Raw genomic sequence first — 13,220 nt, forward strand, 5'->3', positions numbered from 1 at the left:
AGACACGGCAATATTTTTTGTCCATCTCTAGTTGCCCTTGAACTGAGTGACTTGCTAGTTCATTTCAGAGGGCAGCTAAGAATCAGCCACATTGCTGAGGGTTAGAAGTCACATGTAGGCCAAGTAAGGACAGAAGATTCTCTTTCCTGCAGGGCATTTGTGAACCAAATGGTTTTTTTTCACAATAATTCATTGTCACCATTATTGAGATTAGCTTTCAATTCCTGGGTTATTAATTGAATTTTAAATTTCACTAGTTGCTGTGGTAGGATTTGAACCCATGTCCCCAGAGCATTCACATGGGTTTCTGGATTATTAGTCCAATGCCATTACCACTCTCCCATCACCTCCCCCTGCTCTGATGGGCCAATTGGCCCTCCTTATGTGTATCATGTGATAATTTAGAACATACAGTCGGGTAGTAACCATCTGAAAATGAAGGATGGGTCAACAATTCTGACTAGGAAGTGAATCTGTCTTTTATTTCTCTGATGCTAACCTATCATTTCTGGCTTCATTTTGGATGGCAACATGGTTCTTCCAATGTTAAGATTACTTGCCATTTTTTGCCTTTGTCACTCCAAAAAAAGCTCTCAGTCCTTTGCGGGGACTGGAGACATTTGGTGTCAGTTTATCTCCACACAACAGGAGGGGCCCTCGCTGTGGCTAGTCTGTCAGTTATTTTCTTCTAACTCCTCCTCATGGATCCATGTCTCACTCTAGGAACTTGAGCACAAAAATCAAGGCCGACACTCCACTGTTAATTCTGAGGGAGTGCCGACTATCAGACTTTTAGATGAGACTTTAAACCAAGGCCTGATCTGCCCTCTCAGCGAGATGACAAAGGTCCCATAGCACTATTTTGGGGAAGAGCAGGGGAGTTAGCCTGGAAAATATTTATCCCTCAATCAGTATCACAAAATCAGGTTATTGCTGTTGTTCGATAATTGGCTGCTGTGTTTCCTACATGACATCAGTGGGGGAGGTGGTGGTGTAGTGGTATTGTTGCTGGCCTAGTAACCCAGAAACCTAGGGTTATTCTTTGGGGGCATGGGTTCAAATCTTACCGTGACATTTGGGTTCAATATATAAGAAATAATCTGGAATTAAAAGTTTTGATTATTGTAAAATCCTTCAGATTCACTAATGTCCTTTAGGGAAGGAAATGTGCTGGCCTTCATATGACTCCAGACCCACAGTTATGTGGTTGACTCTTAAATGCCCTCTGAGCCACTCAGTTCTCAGGGGCAATTCAGGATGGGCAATAAATGCCAGCTTTGCCAGCGATCACCATCCCATGAATGAATATTAACAAAAAAAAGTGACTGATAGTGGAGCTCACAAATTGGACAATTATTTAGGGGTTTGGAATACAATTTAATTTTGGTGTACCTATACTGCAGTGGTTCAAGTTGGCTCACCACCACTTTCTCAAGAGCCATTAGGGATGGGCAATAAATGCTGGTGTAACCAGCACATCCCATGACATTTTTTTATTAAAATTCCTTTATAATCCCCAGATCCACAATTTTTCCAAATTAAATCAGCACCTAAAAGTAGGCCTGCCTGTTTACGTGGCCCTACCTGAGGTGTGACAGCAGGTAATGCAACTGGAGAAGTTTTGAATATCCTTGTTTGTTTCTCGTTTCCAGGGCTTCTTGAACCTCAAGTGGTCGCGGTTTACCCGTGTGGTCTTCACGCGGACAATCGCCATCACTCCCACCTTGTTGGTCGCTGTTTTTCAAAGTGTGGACACATTGACAGGAATGAACGACTTGCTGAATGTTCTGATGAGCTTGCAGGTGAGGAGACTTTGCAAAGTGGCGGTAAATTCGTACATTGTCCCATCCGAGCTCCGGCATTAGGTCATTTTACATCTGCACGCATTGTGCTGTATCTCTGTGCAAACAGAAAGGTGATTTTGATCACCGACCATGGCAGCCCAGGGCAGCCAATACTATCTCTCAGCTTCTGGAAGACACGTTTGAGTGTCAATAAGTGACTGACCTGAACAAAATGTAATTATCAGCATTTAAGGGGTAATTTTCTGTTAACATGTGTGGAAGCTAGCCACTGGCAATGTATGTCAGGGTATGGAGGGCAGCACACCCATGATATGGAGTCGGTGGGTGAAGTTCTTCACCTTGAGCATGTAAACTGAAAATTACTTGCTAGCCTCTTGTGCAGTCAGTGCACAGCTCACCAGCAACCTGAGCAGACACATGTAGGGAGATATTTCAAAAGGACAGGGGTCTCTATGTTACCACATATTGATTCCTTTTGTATTTAAAAAGACCAGACAAGTTTATAAACATATTTCGCTAAGGTTATTTTGCTCTATGTCAAGAGATTTTTTTTTAAATCATTTAAGTGAGTAACAGGGTGCTTTGTAGAACTCAATGCATGGATCAAGAGAATTATTAACAAATCAAATGGGTGGGCATATTTAAATAAGGCAGTAATTATATGGTGACATCAAACTCCCATTTTTCGGTCATTTCTGTCTAAATTATCCTCAGTTCCAGTCATGCCACTATGGCATAGCCATCCATCATTGCTCGGTGCTACAGAATGCGGGCAGGCATGGATTTAAAGGACACAGCAGCTACTTTACAAGAAGTCACAAATGCTTATTTCTCAGTGATTATAGTGCTTTTTCTTTTTGTTTCCTTGATGCTGACTGTTTCGATGTTGTAGCTGAGCTTCAGTGTGCTTTTACTGTTACCATGGCTCCTTGGCCTACTATGAGGCTTTGTTCTCTTTTAACAGACTTGAGGTAGTCGGTCTTGTTTAACTTGAAACAATTTATTAAGAGCTATTTACAAAGCCCTCAGGGTAAGCACATGGTAATCAGGACACAGACTATTCTGCACCTAGCTCTCTTGGTGCCTCTTTGTCATCCTTGAATGACTGATGTCATTCTTATACCATTAATCTCATCACTGTCTCATTAACATAACCATTAACCATTATCTACATCTCCCACCAAGAATAATCTCAAACTGTTACATTCTTTTGTTAAATTATTTACATTGCATTTTCAAACATCTGTAAACATCCTGTACTGTTTATAGTTTCTATCCAACTCCTACCCTTCCCCCTGCTCCAAGTCACTGTCACCCGAGGCTTCAGTCTCCAACAGTGTTGTCTGCTCTCTTGGACAACTTTGTAGACATATGCATTCGGTTGTCTTCTTCCTGGAAGACAAACACATGAGCAGAGTGGGATAGCAGCCCTTGACGACTGCTGGTATCTGGGCTGTGATCTTTATGACAACTTGACTGTAAAGATTGTAAAGCCCATTCAACGAAAGACTGATTCAAGAGAGAAATCTTCAGGACATGGACAGTCGCCCTCTCTTGAATAGGAAGTGCACAGACTAACATTCTCTCTGGAATCCTCTGCTCCCTCTTTGCACACCGGGTAAAGGTCTGAGAAGATGAAGCATTTTCAACTTCAGTGAAGCACTTCACAGCTGTGTCATTCACTGCTGCATGAACAATGAAATAAGTATTCAATACCTGAGCAAAAACAAAAATACCGGGGAAAACTCAGCAGGTCTGACAGCATCTGCGGAGAGGAACACAGTTAACGTTTCGAGTCCATATTACTCTTCAACAGAACTAAGGAAAAATAGAAAAGGGGTGAAATATAAACTGGTTTAAGGGGGGTTGGAACAGGTAGAGCTGGATAGAGATAAAAACAAAAAGCTACTGCGGATGCTGGAAATCCAAAACAAAAACAGAATTACCTGGAAAAACTCAGCAGGTCTGGCAGCATCGGCGGAGAAGAAATCAGTTAACGTTTCGAGCCTTCATGGCCCTTCGGCAGAACTGAAGCATAGTTAGAAGAAGGGAGAAATATAACTGGTTTAAGGTGGGTGGGGGTGGGGGGTGGGGGGGGGGGGGGAGAGAGACATTGAGGGTGTGGTGATTGTGGAGATGAGCAGATAATCAAAAGATGTCACAGACAAAAGGGTCAAAGAGGTGTTGAAGGTGGTGATATTTGTCTAAGAAAAGTGCTAATTAAGAATGGAAGACAGGATATTCAAAGTACAGCTCTAGTGGGGGTGGGGTGGACAGACTAACGAGGTTTTAGTTTTAGATTTAAAAATAATGGAAATAGGTGGGGAAAGAAGAATCTATATAAATTATTGAAAAAAAAGCGGGGGGGCGGGGGGGGAGAAACGGGGTGGGGATGGGGGGAGGGAGGGGGAGTTTAAGATCTAAAGTTGTTGAATTCAATATTCAGTCCGGAAGGCTGTAAAGTGCCTAGTCGGAAGATGAGGTGCTGTTCCTCCAGTTTGCGTTGGGCTTCACTGGAACAATGCAGCAAGCCAAGGACAGACATGTGGGCAAGAGAGCAGGGTGGAGTGTTAAAATGGCAAGCGACAGGGAGGTTTGGGTCTTTCTTGCGGACAGACCGCAGGTGTTCCGCAAAACGGTCGCCCAGTTTGCGTTTGGTCTCTCCAATGTAGAGGAGACCGCATTGGGAGCAACGAATGCAGTAGACTAAGTTAGGGGAAATGCAAGTGAAATGCTGCTTCACTTGAAAGGAGTGTTTGGGCCCTTGGACGGTGAGGAGAGAGGAAGTGAAGGGGCAGGTGTTGCATCTTCTGCGTGGGCATGGGGAGGTGCCATAAGTGGGGGTTGAGGAGTAGGGGGTGATGGAGGAGTGGACCAGGGTGTCCCGGAGGGAACGATCCCTACGGAATGCCGTCAGGGGGGGTGAAGGGAAGATGTGTTTGGTGGTGGCATCATGCTGGAGTTGGCAGAAATGGCGGAGGATGATCCTTTGAATGCAGAGGCTGGTGGGGTGATAAGTGAGGACAAGGGGGACCCTATCATGTTTCTGGGAAGGAGGAGAAGGCGTGAGGGAGGATGCGCGGGATATGGGCCAGACACGGTTGAGGGCCCTGTCAACGACCGTGGATGGAAAACCTCGGTTAAGGAAGAAGGAGGACATGTCAGAGGAGCTGTTTTTGAAGGTAGCGTCATCAGAACAGATGCGACGGAGGCGAAGGAACTGAGAGAATGGGATGGAGTCTTTACAAGAAGCGGGGTGTGAGGAGCTGTAGTCGAGGTAGCTGTGGGAGTCGGTAGGCTTGTAATGGATATTGGTGGACAGTCTATCATCAGAAATTGAGACAGAGAGGTCAAGGAAGGGAAGAGAAGTGTCAGAGATGGACCATGTGAAGATGATGGAGGGGTGAAGATTGGAAGCAAAATTAATAAATTTTTCCAGGTCCCGAGGAGAGCATGAAGCAGCACCGAAGTAATCATCGATGTACCGGAGAAAGAGTTGTGGGAGGGGGCCGGAGTAGGACTGGAACAAGGAATGTTCCACATACCCCATAAAGAGACAGGCATAGCTGGGGCCCATGCGGGTACCCATAGCCACACCTTTTATTTGGAGGAAGTGAGAGGAGTTAAAGGAGAAATTGTTCAGTGTGAGAACAAGTTCAGCCAGACGGAGGAGAGTAGTGGTGGATGGGGATTGTTGGGGCCTCTGTTCAAGGAAGAAGCTAAGGGCCCTCAGACCATCCTGGTGGGGGATGGAGGTGTAGAGGGATTGGACATCCATGGTGAAGAGGAAGCGGTTGGGGCCAGGGAACTGGAAATTGTGGATGTGACGTAAGGTGTCAGAGGAATCACGGATGTAGGTGGGAAGGGACTGGACAAGGGGAGAGAGAATGGAGTCAAGATAATGAGAAATGAGTTCCGTGGGGCAGGAACAGGCTGACACGATCGGTCTGCCAGGACAGTTCTGTTTGTGGATTTTGGGTAGGAGGTAGAAGCGGGCCGTCTGAGGTTGGGCGACTATCAAGTTGGAAGCTGTGGGAGGAAGATCTCCAGAGGAGATGAGGTCAGTGACAGTCCTGGAAACAATGGCTTGATGTTCTGTGGTGGGGTCATGGTCCAGGGAGAGGTGTACTTTGCCCCCACTAGAGCTGTACTTTGAATATCCTGTCTTCCATTCTTAATTAGCACTTTTCTTAGACAAATATCACCACCTTCAACACCTCTTTGACCCTTTTGTCTGTGACATCTTTTGATTATCTGCTCATCTCCACAATCACCACACCCTCAATGTCTCTCTCCCCCCCACCCCCCCCCCCACCCACCCACCTTAAACCAGTTATATTTCTCCCTTCTTCTAACTATGCTTCAGTTCTGCCGAAGGGCCATGAAGGCTCGAAATGTTAACTGATTTCTTCTCCGCCGATGCTGCCAGACCTGCTGAGTTTTTCCAGGTAATTCTGTTTTTGAGCTGGATAGAGGGCCAGTGATAGGTGGAGATAGCCAAAAGATGTCATAGACAAAAGAACAAAGAGGTGTTGACGGTGGCGATATTAGCTAAGAAATGTGCTATTGGTGACATTAAGGGTAGAAAGCAGGACGAGCAAGGTACAGTAGCCCTAGTGGGGGTGGGGTGAGGGAAGGGATCGAAATAGGCTAAAAGGTAGAGATAAAACAATGGATGGAAATACATTTAAAAATAATGGAAGTAGGTGGGAAAAGAAAAATCTATATAAATTATTGGAAAAAAGGGGGATCGGAAAGGGGGTGGGGATGGAGGAGAGAGTTCATGATCTAAAGTTGTTGAACTCAATACAAGGCTGTAAAGTGCCTAGTCGGAAGATGAGGTGCTGTTCCTCCAGTTTGCGTTGAGCTTCACTGGAACAATGCAGCAGGCCAAGGATGGACATGTGGGCATGAGAGCAGGGTGGAGTGTTGAAATGGCAAGCGACAGGGAGGTCTGGGTAATGCTTGCGGACAGACCGAAGGTGTTCTGCAAAGCGGTCACCCAGTCTGCGTTTGGTCTCTCCAATGTAGAGGAAACCGCATTGGGAGCAGCGAATGCAGTAGACTAAATTGAGGGAAGTGCAAGTGAAATGCTGCTTCACTTGAAAGGAGTGTTTGGGCCCTTGGACGGTGAGGAGAGGGGAAGTAAAGTGGCAGGTGTTGCACCTTCTGTGGTTGCGTGGGAGGGGGTTGAGGTGTAGGGGGTGATGGAGGAGTAGACCAGGGTGTCCCGGAGGGAACGATCCCTGTGGAATGCCGCCGGGGGGGTGAAGGGAAGATGTGTTTGGTGGTGGCATCATGCTGGAGTTGGCGGAAATGGCAGAGGATGATCCTTTGAATGCGGAGGCTTGTGGGGTGATAAGTGAGGACAAGGGGGACCCTATCATGGTTCTGGGAGGGAGAGGAAGGTGTGAGGGCGGATGCGCAGGAGATGGGCCGGACACGGTTGAGGGCCCTGTCAACCACCGTGGGTGGAAAACCTCGGTCAAGGAAGAAGGAAGACGTGTCAGAGGAGCTGTTTTTGAAAGTGGCATCATCAGAACAGATGCGACGGAGGCGAAGGAACTGAGAGAATGGGATGGAGTCCTTACAGGAAGCGGGGTGTGAGGAGCTGTAGTCGAGGTAGCTGTGGGAGTCGGTAGGCTTGTAATGAATATTGGTGGACAGTCTATCATCAGAAATTGAGACAGAGAGGTCAAGGAAGGGAAGAGAAGTGTCAGAGATGGACCATGTGAAGATGATGGAGGGGTGAAGATTGGAAGCAAAATTAATAAATTTTTCCAGGTCCCGAGGAGAGCATGAAGCAGCACCGAAGTAATCATCGATGTACCGGAGAAAGAGTTGTGGGAGGGGGCCGGAGTAGGACTGGAACAAGGAATGTTCCACATACCCCATAAAGAGACAGGCATAGCTGGGGCCCATGCGGGTACCCATAGCCACACCTTTTATTTGGAGGAAGTGAGAGGAGTTAAAGGAGAAATTGTTCAGTGTGAGAACAAGTTCAGCCAGACGGAGGAGAGTAGTGGTGGATGGGGATTGTTGGGGCCTCTGTTCAAGGAAGAAGCTAAGGGCCCTCAGACCATCCTGGTGGGGGATGGAGGTGTAGAGGGATTGGACATCCATGGTGAAGAGGAAGCGGTTGGGGCCAGGGAACTGGAAATTGTGGATGTGACGTAAGGTGTCAGAGGAATCACGGATGTAGGTGGGAAGGGACTGGACAAGGGGAGAGAGAATGGAGTCAAGATAATGAGAAATGAGTTCCGTGGGGCAGGAACAGGCTGACACGATCGGTCTGCCAGGACAGTCCTGTTTGTGGATTTTGGGTAGGAGGTAGAAGCGGGCCGTCTGAGGTTGGGCGACTATCAAGTTGGAAGCTGTGGGAGGAAGATCTCCAGAGGAGATGAGGTCAGTGACAGTCCTGGAAACAATGGCTTGATGTTCATTGGTGGGGTCATGGTCCAGGGAGAGGTGTACTTTGCCCCCACTAGAGCTGTACTTTGAATATCCTGTCTTCCATTCTTAATTAGCACTTTTCTTAGACAAATATCACCACCTTCAACACCTCTTTGACCCTTTTGTCTGTGACATCTTTTGATTATCTGCTCATCTCCACAATCACCACACCCTCAATGTCTCTCTCCCCCCCACCCCCCCCCCCACCCACCCACCTTAAACCAGTTATATTTCTCCCTTCTTCTAACTATGCTTCAGTTCTGCCGAAGGGCCATGAAGGCTCGAAATGTTAACTGATTTCTTCTCCGCCGATGCTGCCAGACCTGCTGAGTTTTTCCAGGTAATTCTGTTTTTGAGCTGGATAGAGGGCCAGTGATAGGTGGAGATAGCCAAAAGATGTCATAGACAAAAGAACAAAGAGGTGTTGACGGTGGCGATATTAGCTAAGAAATGTGCTAATGGTGACATTAAGGGTAGAAAGCAGGACGAGCAAGGTACAGTAGCCCTAGTGGGGGTGGGGTGAGGGAAGGGATCGAAATAGGCTAAAAGGTAGAGATAAAACAATGGATGGAAATACATTTAAAAATAATGGAAGTAGGTGGGAAAAGAAAAATCTATATAAATTATTGGAAAAAAGGGGGATCGGAAAGGGGGTGGGGATGGAGGAGAGAGTTCATGATCTAAAGTTGTTGAACTCAATACAAGGCTGTAAAGTGCCTAGTCGGAAGATGAGGTGCTGTTCCTCCAGTTTGCGTTGAGCTTCACTGGAACAATGCAGCAGGCCAAGGATGGACATGTGGGCATGAGAGCAGGGTGGAGTGTTGAAATGGCAAGCGACAGGGAGGTCTGGGTAATGCTTGCGGACAGACCGAAGGTGTTCTGCAAAGCGGTCACCCAGTCTGCGTTTGGTCTCTCCAATGTAGAGGAAACCGCATTGGGAGCAGCGAATGCAGTAGACTAAATTGAGGGAAGTGCAAGTGAAATGCTGCTTCACTTGAAAGGAGTGTTTGGGCCCTTGGACGGTGAGGAGAGGGGAAGTAAAGTGGCAGGTGTTGCACCTTCTGTGGTTGCGTGGGAGGGGGTTGAGGTGTAGGGGGTGATGGAGGAGTAGACCAGGGTGTCCCGGAGGGAACGATCCCTGTGGAATGCCGCCGGGGGGGTGAAGGGAAGATGTGTTTGGTGGTGGCATCATGCTGGAGTTGGCGGAAATGGCAGAGGATGATCCTTTGAATGCGGAGGCTTGTGGGGTGATAAGTGAGGACAAGGGGGACCCTATCATGGTTCTGGGAGGGAGAGGAAGGTGTGAGGGCGGATGCGCAGGAGATGGGCCGGACACGGTTGAGGGCCCTGTCAACCACCGTGGGTGGAAAACCTCGGTCAAGGAAGAAGGAAGACGTGTCAGAGGAGCTGTTTTTGAAAGTGGCATCATCAGAACAGATGCGACGGAGGCGAAGGAACTGAGAGAATGGGATGGAGTCCTTACAGGAAGCGGGGTGTGAGGAGCTGTAGTCGAGGTAGCTGTGGGAGTCGGTAGGCTTGTAATGAATATTGGTGGACAGTCTATCACCAGAAATTGAGACAGAGAGGTCAAGGAAGGGAAAGGAAGTGTCAGAGATGGACCATGTGAAAATGATGGAGGGGTGGAGATTGGAAGCAAAATTAATAAATTTTTCCAGGTCCCGACGAGAGCATGAAGCAGCACCAAAGTAATCATCGATGTACCGGAGAAAGAGTTGTGGGAGGGGGCCGGAGTAGGACTGGAACAAGGAATGTTCCACATACCCCATAAAGAGACAGGCATAGCTGGGGCCCATGCGGGTACCCATAGCCACACCTTTTATTTGGAGGAAGTGCGAGGAGTTAAAGGAGAAATTGTTCAGTGTGAGAACAAGTTCAGCCAGACGGAGGAGAGTAGTGGTGGATGGGGATTGTTCGGGCCTCTGTTCGAGGAAGAAGCTAAGGGCCATCAGACCATCCCGGTGGGGGATGGAGGTGTAGAGGGATTGGACATCCATGGTGAAGAGGAGGCGGTTGGGGCCAGGGAACTGGAGATTGTTGATATGAGGTAGGGTGTCAGAGGAATCATGGATGTAGGTGGGAGGGGACTAGACAAGGGGAGAGAGAATGGAGCCAAGATAACGAGAAATGAGTTCCGTGGGGCAGGAACAGGCTGACACAATCGGTCTGCAGTCCTGTTTGTGGATTTTGGGTAGGAGGTAGAAGCGGGCCGTCCGAGGTTGGGAGACTCTGAGGTTGGAAGCTGTGGAAGGAAGATCTCCAGAGGAGATGAGGTCAGTAACAGTCCTGGAAACAATGGCTTGATGTTCAGTGGTGGGGTCATGGTCCAGGGGGAGGTAGGAGGAAGTGTCTGCGAGTTGACGCTCAGCCTCTGCGAGGTAGAGGTCAGTGCGCCAGACAACAACAGCACCACCCTTGTCAGCAGGTTTGATGACAATGCTGGGGTTGGACCTGAGAGAACGGAGTGCAGCAAGTTCAGAGAGAGACAGGTTAGAATGGGTGAGAGGAGCAGAGAAATTGAGACGACTGATGTCACGCTTTCTGTAGGTCATAGTATCATTGCCCCACTTGTTTGAGTGTGAGGTTGTTCTGCTGTAAGTAATGGGATGATGGTGCCAGCATAAGAAGGTAGGACTACACCATCTTCAACAATAGAATGAATCTCCAGACCAGGATCTAGATTCAATTCCTCTATAGGACTCTTCATCTGTAGAAGATCTGAAGTTTCGTCGTCTGCTTTTACACTGAAGGACACTCTGAGTGTAAGCTTAACTTGCGGATCAGACTCAAGTGTAGGCTGCAGGTTACTTTTTCATTCGGACTAGAAAGCTCTACATTTCCTCCAGTGGTATCCCACTCGGAATCAAGCATTTCTTCCTCCCTGGCTAGCTCACTGCAGTCAACCAACTATTTACAATTCATCGCAAGTGAGTTCAGTGGGACAGGTAGACAAACTCAGCTCTTCAGTAGCATCTTCAACTGACTCCTCAAACAAGACAGCAGAGATTTCAGCTGCATTGGCAGTGGAGTCAAAGAGTGTAACAAGATCGAGGACCTTGCCTTCCAATGGATCACCCGCTTCTGCAATGGCTTCATTGTTATGAGCTTTGTCAGGAGAGAGCCAACCAAGGTCCAGAAACTCCACAGGCCATCTTTGTCATGGCCTTTTATTTCCGTGCCTTCTAGCCTGTCTGTGAAAAGAAGTGAGGGATCTGCAATCTCCTCCTGTGGCCCAGTGGATGGTGCTTCTACAATAAAGGGTGACTCACTGCGTAATGAATGAATATCACGTGCTGCTGATGTATCAAAGTCTGTCAGTCATCTAGCCAACTTTGGAGATCCATCCTTGAGTGTTACTTCCCTGTCCTCTACAGAGACCCCATCAAGCTTCTGTATAAAACCAGGTTTTAAACACACTGACCTGCTGAGCAGAGATATTGGCTGGCTCTGTAAGATATAAAGGATTTTGTTAATTTCTTAATCTTCATATCGAAAGGTGGTGGTGATCTGCCCCTTCACTTGTAGCCTCATGTCAGAAGGCTGCATTTTGACTTCTTTAAACCATTTTGGAAGCCAGTCCAATCTGTCTGTTGAGACAGAGGGCAGAGTTTTCCATGCCCGCTGGCGTCAGGCGTGTTTGGCGGGCGTGAGTGGACAATTTGGTGAGAAGGCCAAAAATCAGTTTCACGACATCATGAAACCAGTTTGCAATCGTCCGCTCTGCCTGTCAATGGCGGGCAGCGTTTCCCACTGTCGAACGCCGGGAATCTCGTTGTAATACATCTGCATATCATTATAACCCCAGCTCACCGGAATCATCCCCTCACACTGGATCATCTGAGCACGTCGGTGTGATTGTACGCCAAAGTGTTTCATAACTGTACAAAGTTGGACAGGACGTGCACCTGGTGAGCTGCACTTCACTCGGGACTTCGAGGTTTGTTTGCCTACCTTGCTTCGGGCAGCACTCGCAGTCATCAGCGCCAGGCTTCACAGGCAGCACCACATCACTTTTAGGGGGACTCACGGGCAGGTCTCTACCTACCAGACCAGCCGTAAGGCGGGGGTGGCTTTTCAATGGCTGCAGGGCTAGGGCTTGCTTGGGGAAGGGGGAGAAGTGGCCTCAGGCAAGGGAAGAGGCTGCAGGGTGAGGGCTGTACTGGGGAAGGGGGGTATCCCAGGGTGTGTGTGGGGGGCACATGTTGATCTGTACAAGTGGCCTCAGGATGGTGAGGGCTGAGGAGGCAGCCTCCAGAGGAGATGAGGCCAGATGGAGATGTGAGAGTGTGTGTGAGAGAGTGAGTGGTGATGTCCCTTGAGCTGGCAGTGAGTGAGATGCCAGTGAGTGTGTGATGGGCTTGTGAGTGGGTGAGTTTAGAGCGATGAGATGGTTGCCTTACCCTGGCTGCACGGATGAGATCATTCATCCTCTATCTGCACTGGATGGCCAACCTCTTCTGTGCAGCGTTGGCACTGACCACCTCTGCCATCACCTCCCAAGCCGGAGTGGTGAGACTGATGGGCCTCCTGCGGCCAGAGCAGGGGTAGAGGACATCGCGGCCTCCACAGCGTCCAGAAGGCGTCCCAGGGATGTGTCACTGAATCGGGGGGCTGCAGTCTTCTTGCCTTTTGGGGCCATGTCTACACCGGAGAGGTCCTGGGCTGGAAGCACTGCAAGGTGTGCACCCGGCTGCACTTTAAATATGGCGCCCGACATGAGGAAACAGTGAGGTGACGGTGTGGCGGGCGAATAGGAGGCTGCCCGCCAGCGAAATGGCGTGTTTCCCAGGAATGCACGGTTAATGAGGTGGAATTGGGTCAATATGGCGTGAAAGACACTATTGCAGCTGGCAGGTAAAACATCCTTTTACCCACCTGCTACTGCACTTAGAGCAAATCTGGAATGATTCCGCCCAGAGACTCTGCTCCAGTGTTGAGTTTGAA

The 13,220-nt window shown here is 48.5% G+C and overlaps 1 protein-coding gene across 1 annotated transcript in view; it reads left to right on the forward strand.

The window, feature by feature from the left end:
• The window catches only part of LOC144672632 (natural resistance-associated macrophage protein 2-like), a 140,346-nt gene that overhangs the window by 101,111 nt on the left and 26,015 nt on the right, over positions 1-13,220 (forward strand). Inside the window, exon 13 of the mRNA XM_078534482.1 lies at positions 1,653-1,802. Coding sequence (XP_078390608.1) covers positions 1,653-1,802 — 150 coding nt within the window. The remainder of the gene's footprint in view (positions 1-1,652; positions 1,803-13,220) is intronic.

This window comes from Cetorhinus maximus, chromosome X (genome assembly GCF_964194155.1).
Source record: "Cetorhinus maximus chromosome X, sCetMax3.hap1.1, whole genome shotgun sequence".
NCBI classification, from domain to species: Eukaryota; Metazoa; Chordata; class Chondrichthyes; order Lamniformes; family Cetorhinidae; genus Cetorhinus; species Cetorhinus maximus.